At 33.5% G+C, this 18,805-nt stretch overlaps 1 protein-coding gene across 1 annotated transcript in view; it reads right to left on the bottom strand.

Moving 5' to 3' along the window:
* itga3b (integrin, alpha 3b) overlaps nucleotides 1-18,805 on the bottom strand; it is a 56,514-nt gene that overhangs the window by 22,811 nt on the left and 14,898 nt on the right. The window contains exons 2-6 of the mRNA XM_073827828.1: nucleotides 11,359-11,495; nucleotides 6,955-7,031; nucleotides 4,507-4,753; nucleotides 2,148-2,252; nucleotides 49-253 (exon numbers count right to left, since the gene is read on the bottom strand). Of these exons, the coding sequence (XP_073683929.1) occupies nucleotides 49-253; nucleotides 2,148-2,252; nucleotides 4,507-4,753; nucleotides 6,955-7,031; nucleotides 11,359-11,495 (771 nt within the window). The remainder of the gene's footprint in view (nucleotides 1-48; nucleotides 254-2,147; nucleotides 2,253-4,506; nucleotides 4,754-6,954; nucleotides 7,032-11,358; nucleotides 11,496-18,805) is intronic.

The raw sequence follows: 18,805 nt of genomic DNA on the forward strand, positions 1-18,805 counted from the left end.
AAACATGTTTAACAAAGAATACTGCGATTGAGTTACACAGTGACCTACTCGTCATTGTTGAGGTCTGTCACTGCCAAGCAGCTGCCGAAGTATGAGCCTATTTGTTCCCCGGGGATCGTCAACACTGGGTTAAGAACCAAATCTTGTTTTTCTGCCAGGATAACAGAACCTTTGAAATTGTCTCTGGGAGCTCCCGTCACCACAGTGTACTTAGAGCGATCCAGTAACTTTATGTCCTCCAGCACAGAGTAACCTGAGGAAAAAACAGAGATGAGGATTCATTAATGTCAAGCGTGTGACCAGCAGTGAAGCTACTTTGAAACTGTAGCCTTTCAAGGTACTAGAAAGTTCAGTCACAGTCAAATGACTATTGAGAAAGAAGAAAAAGGTAGCTATTCATTTTTTAAGTAGCTATTTATTTTATTTTATTTATTTATTTTTTATCATAAAAAATGTTAATAAGAATGACAACCTTAAACAGCATTTATTTAAACACAGATTTACAAATGCATATATACAAAACTTATAAAAGCATATCAAACAAATAAAAACATTTAATATATAACAATGATTGATTAAAACTAACAAATACACTAACATTTATTTAATAATTACTGATAAAATTATTTTAAGATTATTGGTCAATTATCTCTAAATACTAAAACACATAAATCTACTATATAAAATGAAAAAAAAAATACTATCAAAATTACTGATAAAATTATATTAAGATTATCGGTCAATTAACTCTAAACACTAACATTAAAACAAAAACACTATAATTAATGAATAAAAATAATTTTTTGCTACGATTATTGTATAATACTAGTTGAGCATGTTGAAAAAAACTATGAAGAACAGAATATTTGATCAAATTATTATAAAACGATTGAAAAATGAACACTGAATAAATATTATACATACTAAAAACAATTTTTTTTTTTACAATTTTTACAACAATAATTCGAAACATTATTGTAAGATTCCTTGTTAATTATTAATATTATTAATAAATATATAAATTATTATTAACTAAGTTAATTACTAATTTAACACTTACAATAAAACAGAAAAAAAAACACTAACTAATCCATAAAAGGACATTTTTGGTCAAATTAATGTATAATAATTAATTTAATTTATTTATAAATTATTATTTACACAATAATCTTATTTTTATACCAAATATCTTGTATGCATTCATTTGTGTTTTTGTTTCATTGTTAGTATCTAGAAAAATTAATTTGTAAAAATATTTTAATGAAAAATATTTTTTGTTAAGATTATTGTATAATAGTAGTTGTGTATTTAGAAAAAAGCTACGAAAATAAAGAAATCAAAAAATGAAGACTGAATACTATACACACTAAAAACAAATCAAAAAAGTGTTACAACAATAATTTATTTTAGAAAATACTTTTCACATTATTGTAAGATTAGTGATAAATTAGCACTAAATACTAAAACGCATATAAATTTAACATAAACCTAATCTTAAATGTATATCAAATATAATCTAAATTTCTATAAAATATTTGTATAAAAATTGCTGATAAAAATTAACTAAATGACATAATTATTAAATTAATATTAAGAATTATTAACATTATTAATAAATAAATAAATGAATTACTAAATAACACTTGACACTTAGAATAACAGATATTGTATAATAATTAATTCTATTTATACAATAATCTTATTTTTATACCAAAAACATCTTTTTATGCATTAATTTATGTTTTTGTTTCATTGTTAGTGTCTAGTGTAATTTTAGCATTTAATTTAGTTAGGAATAAATAATTATGAATTATATTAATATTAATTGAAATAATGTTCTTAAATTAATATTAATTTAATAATTAATTTAGTATTAGTTACAATAATATCTTTAAAAAAAATTTTTATATAAATCAGTGGATATTTTTTTCCTTATAACTTCACAGCGTTTCATATAGTGTAGGGTTTTGTTGTGTTACATCTCTACTCACTGGAAGAGGTAGGTAGTTACTGAAACAAGCTTTTCTATTTAGTAAACAGCTAAGCAACTAGCGCACTACTGAAACATCAACAAAAGATCTTTTACTTCTAGTTGCTTATTCCCTAACATTGTCAACGTGCTTCAAAACCAACAATAAAGTACATACCTATGTAGATGTTGAGTCTGTCCTCGCCTAGCTTACCGAAGCTTATTTCATTGGCATCTCCAGCAAAATCAGAGTTGGGGTCTCTCTCTTTCATATGGACAGTTCCTATATGAACAGAAGGATTCCTGTTATTAACTACAGTCAGGCCCATATATATTTGGACACTGACACACTTTTCATAATTTCGGCTCTGTATGCCACTAGAATAGTTTTAAAATGATACAATCAAGATGAAATTGAAGGGCAGACTTTAAACTTTAATTCAAGGGGTTGAACAAAAATATAACATAAAATGCTAAGGAGTTACAACCATTTTTATACACAGACAATGTGTATAAAACAATTGCCTGTTTTACTTGCATGCAGAGCACCTTTGACCGCATGATGGGTTCAGAGCAACAGCTTCCAAATACAAATGGCACACTTAGAATCAACTCCAAACCTTTTACCTGGTTAATTGATGTAGAAAAAAATGAAGGAATAGCCCACAACTGTCCATGAAACAGCTTTTGAGTCAACTGTCCAATTACTTATGGTCCCTTGAAAAAGGGGGGGAAGTACATATTAAAGAGCTGTAATTCCTTAAGCTTTCTACCAATTTGATGAGACTGCCCTAAAAGTTAAAGTTCAGAGTGTGCACTTTAAGCCCATATTCATTGTATAACTGTAACTTGAATACAGGTCCTTCTCAAAAAATTAGCATATTGTGATAAAGTTCATTATTTTCTGTAATGTACTGATAAACATTAGACTTTCATATATTTTAGATTCATTACACACAACTGAAGTAGTTCAAGCCTTTTATTGTTTTAATATTGATGATTTTGGCATACAGCTCATGAAAACCCAAAATTCCTATCTCAAAAAAATTTGCATATTTCATCCGACCAATAAAAGAAAAGTGTTTTTAATACAAAAAAAGTCAACCTTCAAATAATTATGTTCAGTTATGCACTCAATACTTGGTCGGGAATCCTTTTGCAGAAATGACTGCTTCAATGCGGCGTGGCATGGAGGCAATCAGCCTGTGGCACTGCTGAGGTGTTATGGAGGCCCAGGATGCTTCGATAGCGGCCTTAAGCTCATCCAGAGTGTTGGGTCTTGCGTCTCTCAACTTTCTCTTCACAATATCCCACAGATTCTCTATGGGGTTCAGGTCAGGAGAGTTGGCAGGCCAATTGAGCACAGTAATACCATGGTCAGTAAACCATTTACCAGTGGTTTTGGCACTGTGAGCAGGTGCCAGGTCGTGCTGAAAAATGAAATCTTCATCTCCATAAAGCTTTTCAGCAGATGGAAGCATGAAGTGCTCCAAAATCTCCTGATAGCTAGCTGCATTGACCCTGCCCTTGATAAAACACAGTGGACCAACACCAGCAGCTGACATGGCACCCCAGACCATCACTGACTGTGGGTACTTGACACTGGACTTCAGGCAGTTTGGCATTTCCCTCTCCCCAGTCTTCCTCCAGACTCTGGTACCTTGATTTCCGAATGACATGCAATATTTGCTTTCATCCGAAAAAAGTACTTTGGACCACTGAGCAACAGTCCAGTGCTGCTTCTCTGTAGCCCAGGTCAGGCGCTTCTGCCGCTGTTTCTGGTTCAAAAGTGGCTTGACCTGGGGATGTTTCTACTCCAGACTCAGTCCACTGCTTCCGCAGGTCCCCCAAGGTCTGGAATCGGTCCTTCTCCACAATCTTCCTCAGGGTCCGGTCACCTCTTCTCGTTGTGCAGCGTTTTCTGCCACACTTTTTCCTTCCCACAGACTTCCCACTGAGGTGCCTTGATACAGCACTCTGGGAACAGCCTATTCGTTCAGAAATTTCTTTCTGTGTCTTACCCTCTTGCTTGAGGGTGTCAATGATGGCCTTCTGAACAGCAGTCAGGTCGGCAGTCTTACCCATGATTGCGGTTTTGAGTAATGAACCAGGCTGGGAGTTTTTAAAAGCCTCAGGAATCTTTTGCAGGTGTTTAGAGTTAATTAGTTGATTCAGATGATTAGGTTAATAGCTCATTTAGAGAACCTTTTCATGATATGCTAATTTTTTGAGATAGGAATTTTTGGTTTTCATGAGCTGTATGCCAAAATCATCAATATTAAAACAATAAAAGGCTTGAACTACTTCAGTTGTGTGTAATGAATCTAAAATATATGAAAGTCTAATGTTTATCAGTACATTACAGAAAATAATGAACTTTATCACAATATGCTAATTTTTTGAGAAGGACCTGTATGTTTTGGTCAACAGCTAAAATAATAAAAATTGTGTCAGTGTCCAAATATATATGGACCTGATTGTATATGACCCTGAAGGGTGATAATGTAGAGGTGACATTGATTTGATCCCATACTCACCCTGCCAAACAAAGCTGCCAGGCGTCCCAAAGTACACGTCATCCTCTGTCATGCCCCCTGAGATGCCCATATTACACATGCCCTCCAGGTTCTGGTCATAGTTGAAGTCACAGAGCTCGTAAGTGTCAGACTGCCAGTAATCATCAGGGTCGTAGGTCAGGTCATTGCCCCGCACGTAACATTTGCCCACCATACGCTGCTGCTCTTCGGCGCCCAGGAGTTTCTTTACATAGCGATGACCACATGCCTGACAACATGAAAGAAGACATGAACATAAGGATTCATGATTAGTATCTGCTTTATTTCATTTTTATTTTTAAAATGATTATTTGAGTCTTTAAAAAATAGACACCAAATTATAAAAGTCTAAACTTTTTTATTAATTTTTAATGTTTTTGAAAGAAGTCTCTTATCCTCACTAAGGGTGCATTTATTTGATCAAAAAATACAGGAAAAAAGGCAATATTGTGAAATATTATTACAATTTAAAATAAATGTTTTCTATTTGAGCAGATTATAAAATGTAATTTTTTCCTGTGATGCAAAGCTGAATTTTCAGTGTCATGACTCTAGTCTTCAGTGTCACATGATCCTTCGGAAATCATTCTGCTATACTGATTTGCTGCTTAGTTATTATCAATTTCTATTGAATAACAATTTTTTAAAAATGTTTATTATCATTGTTGAAATTTTTTCAGGATTCTTTGATGAATATGAAGTTCAATTTGAAATAGAAATCTTTTGCAACAGTAAACATCTTTACTGTCACTTTTGATAAATTACCCAAATAAAAGTACTAATTAAAAAAAAAAAAAAAGAAATCCTGTTTACCCCAAACAATTAAATGGTAGTGTATCACAGTTTTCAAAAAATTATCAAGCAGAAAAACTGTTTCAACATTTTTAATAACAAGAAATGTTTCTTGCGCATCAAATCAGCATACAAGCATGATTTCTGAAGGATCATGTGAGACTGAATACTGGAGTAATGATGCTGAAAATTCACAGGAATAAATTACATTTTACAATATATTCTAAAGTCTGATATTTTAAATTGTTCTTTTTTTAATTAGAAGTCTGTAGTAATGAGGTTGAAATTTCATAAATACATTTTTAAAATATATTTAAACAGGAATCATTAGAGACTTTCACAAGAATAAATTACATTTTACAATATATTCAAATTAAAATCTGATATTTTAAATTGCAATAATATTTCACAATATTATAACAAGTTTTACTGTATTTTTCATTAAAGTAAATTCAGGCTTGGTGATCATCAGAGACTTTCAAAACATACAGTTTTTTTTTTAATCAGAAGTCTAGAGTAATGATGCTGAAAATTCACCAGAATAAATTAAATTTGAAAATGTATTCAAACTGAAAAATTATTTTAAATTGTAATAATATTCCACACGATTATAACAAGTTTTACTGTATTTTTCATTAAAACAAATTAAGCCTTGGTGATCATCAGAGACTTTTAAAACAAACTTTTTATTAAAAAACAGAAGACAAGAGTAATGATACTGAAAATTCACAAGAATAAATTTAATTTTAAAATACATTCAAACAGAAAACAGTTATGTAAATTGTAATAATATTTCACAATATTATAACAAGTTTAACTGTATTTTTCATTAAAATAAATTCAGTCTTGGTGATCATCAGAGACTTTCAAAACATTTTTTTTTTAATCTGAAGACTGGAGTAATGATGCTGAAAATTCACGGGAATAAATTACATTTGAAAATATATCCAAAAACAAAACAGTTATTTAAATTGTAATAACATTTCACAATATTATAACAGGTTTTACTGTATTTTTTATTAAAATAAATTCAGTTTAGCCTTGGTGATCATCAGAGACTTTCAAAACATAAAAATAATTGTAAAAAATCTGAAAACTGGATTGATGATGCTGAAAATGATGGAAATAAATTACATTTTAAAATTGTATTTAATCAGAACACTTAGTTTAAATCGTACTAAAATTTCACAATATTATAAAAAGTTGTACTGTATTTTTTATTTAAAAAAAATCACGCTTGGTGAGACTTTCAAAACATAAAAAAAAACATTAATTAATCAATTAATTAATTATCACAAACTTTTGACTAGTAGTATAAATTAACAAGTCATGAACATTGTCCCAGCCCACATAACGAAGGTAATAAACTCTTATTAAAAAATAAAGCTTCTTTTTTTAAAGTTTATTATCAAAAAACACCACCTAAACCAGCTAATTAAGGTCTTCAAGATGAAAATGACAGGCAGGAGTGTAAAAGCAGGGTTTGAACCACACTGCAGAACAGTGGCCGAAGTGCATCTGACCCTCTCCAGTGGAGGGATCCCACACATACAGTTTTGTCTGTGCATTTTAAGTGATGGTCTTGCCTTATTATAAAGTAAGGAACCAAAAAAGGAAACAAATTGCATCTGATCTTACCAGAACACGTCCTCCATTCCTCTGGCTGGCCACGGTCACTCCCAGCCACATGCCCTCCACCATCTCCGTTGACTGCGCTGGAGGTGAAACAAACTTCATCAGATAGCAGTGATTTTATACCCACAAAGTGCATTTCTCTAGATCTAAATCTGAATGATGAGGTAGAAGAACAATGATCAATTGTGGGGTGATTCTCAAACTGAAATAGTAACATTTACAAGTAGTCCCTTGTGAAAAAGCAAGCTTTAAAAAATAAAAATAAAATAATAATAATAAAAAAAGGTTATTGTGACTTTTTGATGCAGAAAATGATTAATTCCACGTCAGACAGGCGGGGGTTAAAAAGGTTCTACATTTATTAAAGGTTTTCAAAAGATATATATATATTTTTGAGTATAAAAATAAATGCCACAATTAAAAGAATAACAGCAATAACAAGAATCACGTTATTAATGACTGTTAATTCCATTAATGTAATTTTGATTAAAAGGAATAAACATATTAATTCAAAAAGACTGATATTAATATCCTAAATTCTTATTAATAAGATAGAGAGCAGAGAGAAAGGAGAAGAAGTGTAAAGTAAAACCAGACCAGACAAGAAAGATGTCATTTTCTGTTCTAAAGTCCATAGCTCACTTTTATGTCTAATTTTGATTAAGAACACATTAGTCATGTCTCAACTTGTGACCAAAGGCGTTACTTTTACATTTGCATTTTTGCCCACCAACCCAAACTTCCTCTAATCTTTAAAAAGATTTCATCTAAATTGTCTAAAGACTTTGCCACATTACAAAGAAGTACTTCTTGTTCTAAGAGTTAATGATAGATTTGATCAAATGTACAAAAATAACATAGCTACGTAGCAACAGCCTACAGTCTCATGTCATGTCTCAAAAGGTCAGTCTGTTAAGGCATCGAATACATATTCTTAAAAAGATTAATAATGATATAAATAAAATAATTCATAAGACATATTCATAATACAGTTAATAATGCAAAATCTTAGATATGATTATGCAAATTCTTGTTAGTTCCATTAAGTCAACAAATCACTTTTTATCTCACAATTTTGAATTTTTTTCTCAAAATTGAGAAATTAAAAACCTCAAAATTCTGACTTTTTTCTCAGATTTGTGTGATATAAACTCACAATTCGGTTCGATTTGCGAGGTAAAAACTCACAATTATAACTTTATAATTAACACTTTATAATTTCACAAATGCAAGTTTATATCTCACAATCTACAAACTCGCATTTGTAAAAAAAAGATAATTGCGAGTTTTCAATCTTCCAATTATAAGTGACAAAAAAGTCGGAACTGTGAGTTTATTGCAACTTTTTTCCCAGAATTGCAACTTTAATTCTCAGAATTACAAGTGTATTAGAATTATGAGCAATTGCGAGTTTATATCAGGCAATTCTGAGAAAAAAGTCCGATTTGCGAGTTTATCTCTTATAATTCTGACTTTATAACTCCCAATTGCGAGTTTATATCTTGTATAACTTTTTATAAAAGTCCAGTTTTGAGGGAAAAAATACATTCCGATGTTCTCAGAATTGCGAGTTTATATCTCACAATTCTGCCTTTTTTCTCAGAATTGCATGATATACACTCACAATTTTGAGAAATAAAGTCAGAATTGTGAGATAAAAACTCGCAATTATTAACTTTATTTCACAAATGTGAGTATATCTCAATTCTGAGAGACATTTTGAGATACAAACTCACATCTGTGAAAAAAGTATTATTGTAAGTTTTTATCTTCCAATTATAAGAGACAAAAAGTCAGATTTGCTAGTTTGATTCTTAGAATTACGAGTGTATAAGTTGCAGAAATTTGCGAGTTTATATCTTGCAATTCTGACCTTTTCTCTTAGAATTGTGAGACATAAACTCCCAATTGCAAGTTATAAAGTCCAATTTTGAGGGAAAAAATTCCGATCTTTTCAGAATTCTGACTTTATAACACGCAATTGCAAGTTATTAAATCAGAATTGTGAGATATAAACTCAGAATGTCTTTTTTCCCTCAAAACTGGACTTTGTAACTCACAATTCTGACTTTATTTTTCAGAATTGCAACTTTAATTCTTAGAATTACGAGTGTATAACTCACAATTTCTAGTTTATATTAAACAATTCTCAGCGAAATTTGCGAGTTTATATCTTACAATTCTGACTTTTTCTCTCAGAATTGTGAGATATAAACTCACAATTGTGAGTTATAAAGTCCAGTTTTAAGGGAAAAAAGACATTGTGAGTTTACATCTCACAATTCTGATTTAATAACTTGCAATTGCGTGTTATAAAGTCAGATTTGCGAGATATAGAAGCCAGAATTCTGAGTTTAATTCTCAGAATTATGAGTTTATAACTCTTGCAAATCTGAGAAAAAAAGTCAAATTTGGAAGTTTATATCTCACAATTCTCACAATTTTTCTTTTTTGTTTCAGAGATAAACTTGCAATTGCTAGAAAAAAAGTCAGAATTGTGAGATAAAAAGCCACAATTACATTTTTGTATTCAGTGGTGGAAACAGGCTTCCATATATATATATATCAGATTTGCTTTAATACATTTTTATTTTGAATTTGCTGGAGAAAAGTTGCTATCAGCTAGTGCTAAAGTGCTAAAATTTGTGGTTGCAGGTGTGTTAAGGTATTTTTAGTATACTTTATTCGACAGAAAGTACTAAAGCTAAAAAGCTAAGCAGGTGCTACTGTTTTCCTAAAATGCTGTAAACCAGAGTAGACTAGCTCTGTATTGCCTCAAAGTAACTTTTAGGCTGCACAGACTCAGACGCTTCCTGTCCTGAATGTATCATGTTAATTCTGAGGCAAATAGCTGGCTGCAACATGAGCCAGTCGTGCCGACCTGATAGAGGAGGGAGTAAGGCAGACTAGAAATGTGAATGTCTTTTGAATAACATGGAGTGAGACAGCACTCAGACAGGTGGATTTTATGGTTGCTGTATTGAGGCTTGTTTTAACTTTCACTTATGTCTAAAACAGGAGCAGGTAATTTTAGGAAATAGATAAGACTGTCTGAGCAGATGTGAGACACATTGTGTAATCTGTGAACTGAATGCGTCTGCCTTAGTCCTAATGTTAGAAAGAATGATGTTAAGCTTTTAAAGCTAAAAGAATATCATAAATAAACCATCTACACTGCTAGTAAGATTGTTTTCTCAGAGAAATTAAAGGGATAGTTCACCCAGAAATGAAAATTGGAGGTTTATCTGCTTACCCCCAGGGCATCAAAGATGTAGGTGACTTTGTTTCTTCAGTAGAACACAAACAAAGATTTTTAACTCAAACCGTTGCAGTCTGTCAGTCATATAATGACAGTAAGCAGATAAACATCCAATTTTCATTTATGGGTGAACTATTCCTTTAATACTTTTATTCAGCATAGACACTTTAACAACATTTAAGATGTTATAAAATAGTTGTATTTACTTGTTCATCAAAGATTCCTGAAAAAGCGTATCTTTGTTTTCTATCAAAATAGTATAGAAATAGTAAGAAGTAACATAACTGTTTTTAATATTAATAATAAGAAATGTTCATTGAGTGGCAAATCAGCATATCAGAATGATTTCTAAACGATCATGTGACACTAAAAACTGGAGTAATAATGCTGAAAACTTAATATTTTAAAATATTACTGTTTTGTATTCACGATCAAAGATATTAGCCTTGGTGAGCATAAGAGACTTTAAAAACATATGAAAAACCATAACTACTCCAAACGTTTAAACAGAAGTCTATTTTATAAATCACAACACCGTCCAAGATTCAAATATGTATGCAAAATTATATTTCTTAATCTGTATTTTTGTCTTGTTAAGAAAAAAAAAAAAAAAAAGCATCTATACATTCATAAAACAATATTAAGAATAAAAATGTGTAAGATAAAAAGTCTTAATCTGCATTAAGCAAAATGAAAATGAAAATTCTGTCATTAATTATTCACCATCATTTTGTTCCAAACCTGTAAGACCATCTTTCAGCTTCGGAACACAAATACAGATATTTTTGATTATATCTGAGAGCTTTCAAAGCCTCCAAGCTATGAAAATAGTTTTTGTGTGCAAAGAAATTTTCTGTCCATTAATTTCTTTGCACACAAAAATGTCGCTAGGCTTTTTTTTTTTTTTTTTTGCGCACAAAAAGTATTCTTGTAGGGGTTGAACCACTGATGTCACATGTATTATTTTAATGATGTCATTACCCTTCTGTGCCTTGACTGTAGAAAGACCTTTGCTGTCTATAGAGATTCAGAAAGCTCTCAGATTTCATCAGAAATATCTTAATTTGTGTTCCAAAAATCAACAAAGGTCTTGCGGGTTTGGAACGACATAAGAGTGACTTATCCCTTCAAGTCATATGAATACCTACGTGGACTGATAAGGTCCATCCTAATGCAGTCATGCTGGTCGACAGTGATGGGACAGTAATACACAGCTCCGGTTTCATTAATGTTGAGTTTGCTGAGTTGGGCATGGGCTTTTTCTTGGGGCGCTCCAACTAAGAGCCTACAGAAGAACAGAAAACACTCAATGAAATACTCAGATCAACAGAATTACATTTTTGCAGAATACAAATCAGCATGAAATGAAAATTTATCTATTTTTGGAATGCATATTACATTGTTAACAATTCACCAGTGCATAAGTTTCATTTATATATATATAAAAAAAAAAAAAATCATACCCCCGGTTTCACAGACAAGGCTTAAAGGATTAGTTCACTTTCATAACAACAATGCACAGATAATGTACTCACCCCCTTGTCATCCAAGATGTTCATGTTTTTCTTTCCTCAGTCGTAAAGAAATTATGTTTTTTTTTTTGAGGAAAACATTTCAGGATTTCTCTCTTTATAATGGATATGGATGGAGCCCCGAAGTTTGAACTTCCGAAATGCAGTTTAAATGCAGTTTAAATGCAGCTTCAAAAGGCTGAGGAGGAAGGGTCTTATATAGCGAAACGATCGGTTATTTTCAAAACAAATTGACAATTTATATACTTTTTAACCTCAAATGCTAGTCTTGTCTCATCTCTGCGCAGCACATTCAAAGTGTGTGTGATTCGGGTAAATGCAGTTAGGGTACGTCTAAAAACTCCCATCTCGTTTATGTCTTCAATGTCAAAATCGTCCTACAATGCGGTTTTTACCTTTTTTTTTTTATTAAGGGCGTTTGAGTTTCTTTGTATGTTCACTTTGTAAACACTATGTTGGTACTTTTGCAGCGATCTAAGACGATTTTGAAGTTAGGTAAGAAAATGAGATGGGAGTTTTTAGACATACCCTAACTGTATTTACCCGAATCACACACACTTTGAATGTGCTGCGCAGAGATGAGACAAGACAAGCATTTGAGGTTAAAAAGTATATAAATTGTCATTTTGTTTCGAAAATAACCGATCGCTTCGCTAGATAAGACCCTTCCTCCTCGGCTGGGATAGTTTAGAGCCTTTTGAAGCTGCATTTAAACTGCATTTCGGAAGTTCAAACTTCGGGGCGCCATCCATATACATTATAAAGAGAGAAATCCTGAAATGTTTTCCTCAAAAAAACATAATTTCTTCACGACTGAGGAAAGAAAGACATGAACATCTTGGATGACAAGGGGGTGAGTACATTATCTGTGCATTGTTGTTATGAAAGTGAACTAATTCTTTAAAGGAACACTCCACTTTTTTTGGAAATAGGCTCATTCTCCAACTCCTCCCGAGTTAATAAGTTGAGTTTTACCATTTTGAAATCCATTCAGCTGTTCTCCTGTTCTGGCGATATCACTTTTAGCATAGCTTAGCATAGATCATATCATATAATCCTATTAGACCAATAGCATCGCATTCAAAAATGACCAACGAGTTTCGATATTTTTCCTATTTAAAACTTGATTCTTCTGTACTTATATAGTGTACTAATACCGTTATACTAATACCCATTCCGGCGTAGTAGTCAAGGAAGTTTGCTGCAGTATTATGGATGCAGCAGGTGGAGTAATATCACGCAGCGCCTGAAATTAGTTCCCAGCTAGGTTAGCATTTGCACATGTGCTGCGTGATATTACTGCGCCTGCTTCAGCCATGTTACGGCAGCAAACTTCTTTGACTATTACGCCGGAATGGGAGTGTAGTTCCTAATCTTATCGGCCTAGAAAATCACAGCTTTACATTTTCCGCCGGTTTCAATACACAACATAACTACAGAAGAGTTAAGTTTTAAATGGGACAAATATCGAAACTCGATGGGCATTTTTGAACGCAATGCTATTGGTCTAATAGGATTCAATGATGCTAAGCTATGCTAAAAGTGATATCGCCAGAACAGGAGAACGGCTGAATGGATTTCAAAACGATAAAACTTAACTTATTAACTCAGGGCGAGTTGGAGAATGAGCCTATTTCCAAAAAAAGTGGCGTGTTCCTTTAAGGCTTGTCCCAGATTAAAATGTCAGTTGGGGTTGTCTTAACTGAAAATATCTTGCTCTGATGTATTTTAAAATATGTCAGTGCCATTGTCTCAAGATGCACACCTGTAATGTTTTCTTCTAAGACATTTTTAAAAAAGCTGCTTAAATGTGTTAATTTAACCAATGCCTAGACCTGGCTTAAGATAAAGCGTCTGTGAAACCAGGCCGTAAAGTTTTAAAATGTCCTGTTTTCCAGTTAAAAGGGCGGATTTCTCTCTAATGGTGTATGCAGGACTTCTCCAATCATCTCAACATCCAATCAACAACTACATTTTTTCTTTTACATTAAGCCTTTAAATATATGTCACAATACAAAAGAAAACATCTGTCGCTACTTTCATTTCAATGCAACTTTTAACAAGAATATATGGACCTTAGCTGGAAATTATGTGCATGTAAATGTGTTCAACATGGTCTCACAATTCCTTATCACTTTTTTTCATTTTATTCGGTTATGGAATAAATTAATTGTGGGTGATGAAAACCCACATGAGAAAGCTACTTGACATGAGTGCCAAATCTCAAGTGCTTCTTGGAAAGAAAGTAGTGTGTACAACCTCTGGTATTAAAAGAATTACTTCTGAATAAACAAAAGTGACATGATGTTTAATTTAGCTCCTGATTTGGATCTCAATGAGAAACAAATTGATAAAATACAGCACCCAAAGCACTGTGCGTACATAAAAAGTGTGTATGGTCTTAGTACAGAAAAAGAATAAAAGAAAAGAGGATAAGAGAAAGCAAACTAGCCCAGAACTAAAATGAGAAGACAGTTTATCCTTTTATTTTCTCTCCTCCCTCTTGCACATGAAAATAAGTTGAGGGTAAAGCGATTCAATAGAGTGGCAGACACATCCTGTAACCAAGCACCTGCAGGCATGGAATCTGATCTAATAACATACTAGAACTGCACCTGTTTTAGACCCTTATATAGAAAAAAGCAAATTTATGTGCAACTGAATGTACATTTATTAATTGTGTTTGATAAAGTCATGTTGTCACATGACTTAAGGCTTCAGAGTCATGTGCTGCTTTGGTCTTCACAGGCAGATGGCGTCACAGAAGGGAGATTTGGTGTACATAGTAAACAGTGAAAACGTACTGAAGCTAAAACTTAGCGATTGCTTTGATAGACAGAAGAAAGAGGAACTGAAAAAGTTCACGAAAATCATCTCAGGATGCTTTTTGAATTAAAATTAGTTAGTCTGACACTGGGTATGTTGCAATGCAAACCACAACATCTTAGCCCTTGAAGCGAAGAAATTCAGCTTCTGAGAGCTCTGAGAGCGTGTGAATGATGTCATGAGAGACAGGGGAGCTATTTCTGAGCCCTGGGGACACGCTCTATCACCAGGTGTCAGCGTAGTGATCTTAGCAAGAACAGTTTGGACTTGCAGAGTTGTTAAACTCGAGCCCATTCCTCACTGATAGCAGAGGACAAAGCTTTTCTTAGACAAAATTAGGTGCTGTATCTACTGTTTGAGATTGTTCTTTGCTAAAACATTAGTTAGAAATGCAGTAGTAGTGTAGGGTGATCTTTTAGTAGATGTTAGTAGAAGAAAATGCATTCTGAGTATCACTCATATAATGAACACAGCCACCATAATGGGGTGTGGGTCTTAAAAGAGTGGAGTTTACTCATGTTCAGACAAGACCCCCAGAGTAAAATGGCATTACAGGAATTTTTCACAGGTGAGAGTGCTGAAACAAACCAGTCATGACTAATATTTGTCAGTGGTTTTTGCAGGAATGACTCTCCTCCCTAAACTAAGAGTACCTGTCTCATACTAGCACCGATAGCCTGCTGCTTACATTAGTGTTTACACAGAGTAAACCACAGAGGAGTGGGAGAATCACTCTCAGAAACACAGAACACAGTCAGAAAAGCTGTGCCGACTAGCTACACTGCCTACGCTCAGGCAAAAATCCCAAAATGTACCCATACATACAATTAATTGCAGTTTCCAGCTGAATTTAACAATAGTGGTAGTAAAACACCAAAAACTTTTATCCCTTTTAACACAACTGGAGCAGATCGATCAATAGACACTTCTTCTCACACAATGCTATGATAACACAACACTTTTATGGAAGTGCATGATTTGTAAACTAACATATTTTGACATTTGCATCACAAAACTAGTTCTGTGTTTGGCTTTCGTGACATAGTAAACTTGCTCGTTAGCGTACCCGGTACACCACTAAACTTGGGTTTGAGTCCAGTGCTTACATGTGACAGTGTGAACAGCACAAACCACATGGAATCTGATCTTTTCAATTCCGATTAGTGCCACTTCCATATGTGGTACTAAATACAAGACAAGTCAGATGTTTTGCAACACGACCGCAGTCTGAACGGTTTGCCTTAAGACTACATTTACACTGCAGGTAAATGTGGCACAAATCTGATTTTTTGCTAACATGTGACTCAGATCTGTTTTTCTCATAATAGTGTGAAAAGAACATTTTTGGGCTACTTTTCTATAGTTTCCGTTTGGTTGTTTTCAACTCCGTGGGTTGAAGCGACCCCACTAATGTGATATTTACCCCCAGAACATGATTAGACTAGTTTTGGATAAGTTTTGAGAAGCAATTCAGCAGATTTTGTTGTGAAAACCTGGCAACCCTGTGTAGCCAAAACAAACAGACAATGCTTGACCTGATAAGCTCCGGTTACATTATTCTTTACATATCTTAAAGGGATAGTTTGTTCACCCAAAAATGAAAATACGTTACTTACCTTCATGTCATTGCAAACCTGTTTAACTTTTGATTATGAACACTAAAGAATATATTTTGAAAAATGTTGGGTCCGAACTTTATTGGACTAGATTGTAAAACAAGAAGAGAGTAAGTTCAACAGGTTCGGAATGACATTAGGTTGAGTAAATGTTGACAGAATTGTCATTTTTGGGTGAAAATGTTAATATTATTTAAACAATTCTTAACTATACTCACTAACTATAGTCAGTACTAACAGACCATATCACCAACAAAAAAAGTACCAAAAAGTTTTTTTTTTAACTATTGTATATCTTTGAGGTACCTTGAACACACATGAGACCAAAACTGTACTTTAGTACCACAGTAACAGTAAGAATCATAGTTTGGGTTTACAGCAGACAGCAGTAGAGTCTGATCTTGTCCTGTGAACGAGAGAGGCCTTGGCTTTCAAGATCACTCACTACCAGCTTTATCTGAGATTCCACAGACACTCCCAGGGCAGGAGACAATCGCAGATATGGGCATCACAGCAATGTGTGTGTGCCTAAATGTGTGCGAGAAAGAGCGAAGGGTGAGATGACTTTTCCCATACAAAAAAAGAGATAGCTTTAATATCTCTCTTGTTTCTCATGGACAGCAATGAGAAATAAGATGCAATGAAGAACTAACACAGACCTATGACTAAAAGTGAAGTGCATAATTTCTGTGTCATTAGTAATACCAAACCAAAGGGCAATAATAATGACTGTTTTCTCACAGGTTTCCTGAACACTCCCTGTATATTTGGTTCCTCTACTTAAAAAAAAAAAACATTAAAAAAAGCATAAAAGCTTCCGTGAAATATTGCACAACTCATACGTAATGCTGTTTTACATTTTCCTCATACTCAGTCACCAAGAAATAGGAAAGAATGAACCTGCTGTTGTCCATGATTCCTTCTTTTCCTGACAACAAAGCACTTGAACACGTTTAAATCTGTATGATTTTAACTTTGGGGGTTAAAATAATGATCCTTATTGTCATTTTGTGGACAAAAGAAGTTACATTTTGCAGAATGTCTTCTTTTTTGTTGTGTTTCCTAGAACAAAGAAAGTCCAGGATGCTAATTTTGGGTGAACTATAGCTTTGTAGGAAACCCTGGGTATTAAGACTTGTATGGCTTAATATAATGTATATATATATATATATGTCTCTTACTGAAATATGTAGTAGAAAGCACATGAATAATTTATGTTATTTAAAAATCCACAACATTTTACACATATTTTGGACTATGGGGTGCCATTATTTCAATGGCGTAAAATGGTTGCACTCGCTGAGCTAATGGCATTACCTGTTGATATTTTTTCACAACCAGTCTTTACTGCTTTCCTAGTGATAGAAAGAGGAGAAAATGATGACAGATGCCTGTGCACCCATGTCCCAAATTCCTAAATACCCATATCTTTGTTCTCTCCACTTCAGCCCTGATGCCTTTGAGGCTTGCAGTAAAGCTTACAAACGGCAGAGACAAGAAATGCTAGATGCCATTAACAAAAGCATTCGTAATCCTATAACAAATAAAGAGGTAGCGCCAGTAGCTCACCGAGTGCAACCATTTCACGTCATCAAAATAATGGCCATGTCTTATTAAGCCATACAAGTCTTAAAAGGGTCATTGGAGGCTTATTTTCTAAGTTGATATGATTCTTTAGGGTCTTAAGTCTATAACATACTCTGGTTAAAATTTCTCAATGGTAGTGTAAAAAACACTTAAATACCTTGTCAAAATCAGCCCTTTTTAGAGCAACCTTTTCTGTTGCATGTTCCTTTAAATGCTAATGAGCTCTGCTCGCCCCGCCCCTCTCTGCAGTTGGATGCAGAGACGTTTAGAAACTCCCATAGGCTTCCATAGGTACTGAAGAATACGGAAGTTAACTCGTGTCATGGAGCGACCAATAGTTCCAAACAACCAATAGTTCCTCCATAGAAGCCCGTTAATTTCAGCGTTTCTCAAGCAGAGTCCCTGGTAAATTGAAGAACTTACTAATTTTTTTACATTTTAACGCATCAGTTAACCTCTCAAAAAAACTGGCCAGTAGTGGTATTTTATGAAGCGTGTTATAGTTTATCGTTAGATAATATACAGTTATAATGTAATTGCAGTTAAATAACATGAGAAACACCATAATAGCGACCATAACCATATACTAGTTGTCATATTTTTAAGTTTTTAGTCTTACTGCAATCTTTCTCTCCCTGTAGGAGGTTGAATGAGTTTCAGTAAAGACTGCATTCAAGAAATACGCTAAAAATGTATGCTGAATGCAATTGGTTGCCTTGTGTTTTTTAAACACTATTTTATGTTAAATGCCATATTTGCTTGCCTTTTATAATATTCACTTATATTATAATTATTCACTTATGTTAACAGAACACCTCAATCGCTCAATCTGACACATTCTTGTCTTCCTCTGCACCTGAGTCGACATAATGGCGGTCGGAGTCGGATTGTTTCAGCTCGGTGAGGGCGGGTCTAAGGTAAAGTGCTCATGTCAATCAACTATTGTGGGAGCGGCCTCTGTCAGTGTGTCGTCACACCGACAAGAAGCTGAGAATGACCTGATTTTAAAAAGGGGATATTATTTTTAAAGATTA

The sequence above is a fragment of the Garra rufa genome, chromosome 22, assembly GCF_049309525.1.
Source record: "Garra rufa chromosome 22, GarRuf1.0, whole genome shotgun sequence".
Lineage (NCBI taxonomy): Eukaryota > Metazoa > Chordata > Actinopteri > Cypriniformes > Cyprinidae > Garra > Garra rufa.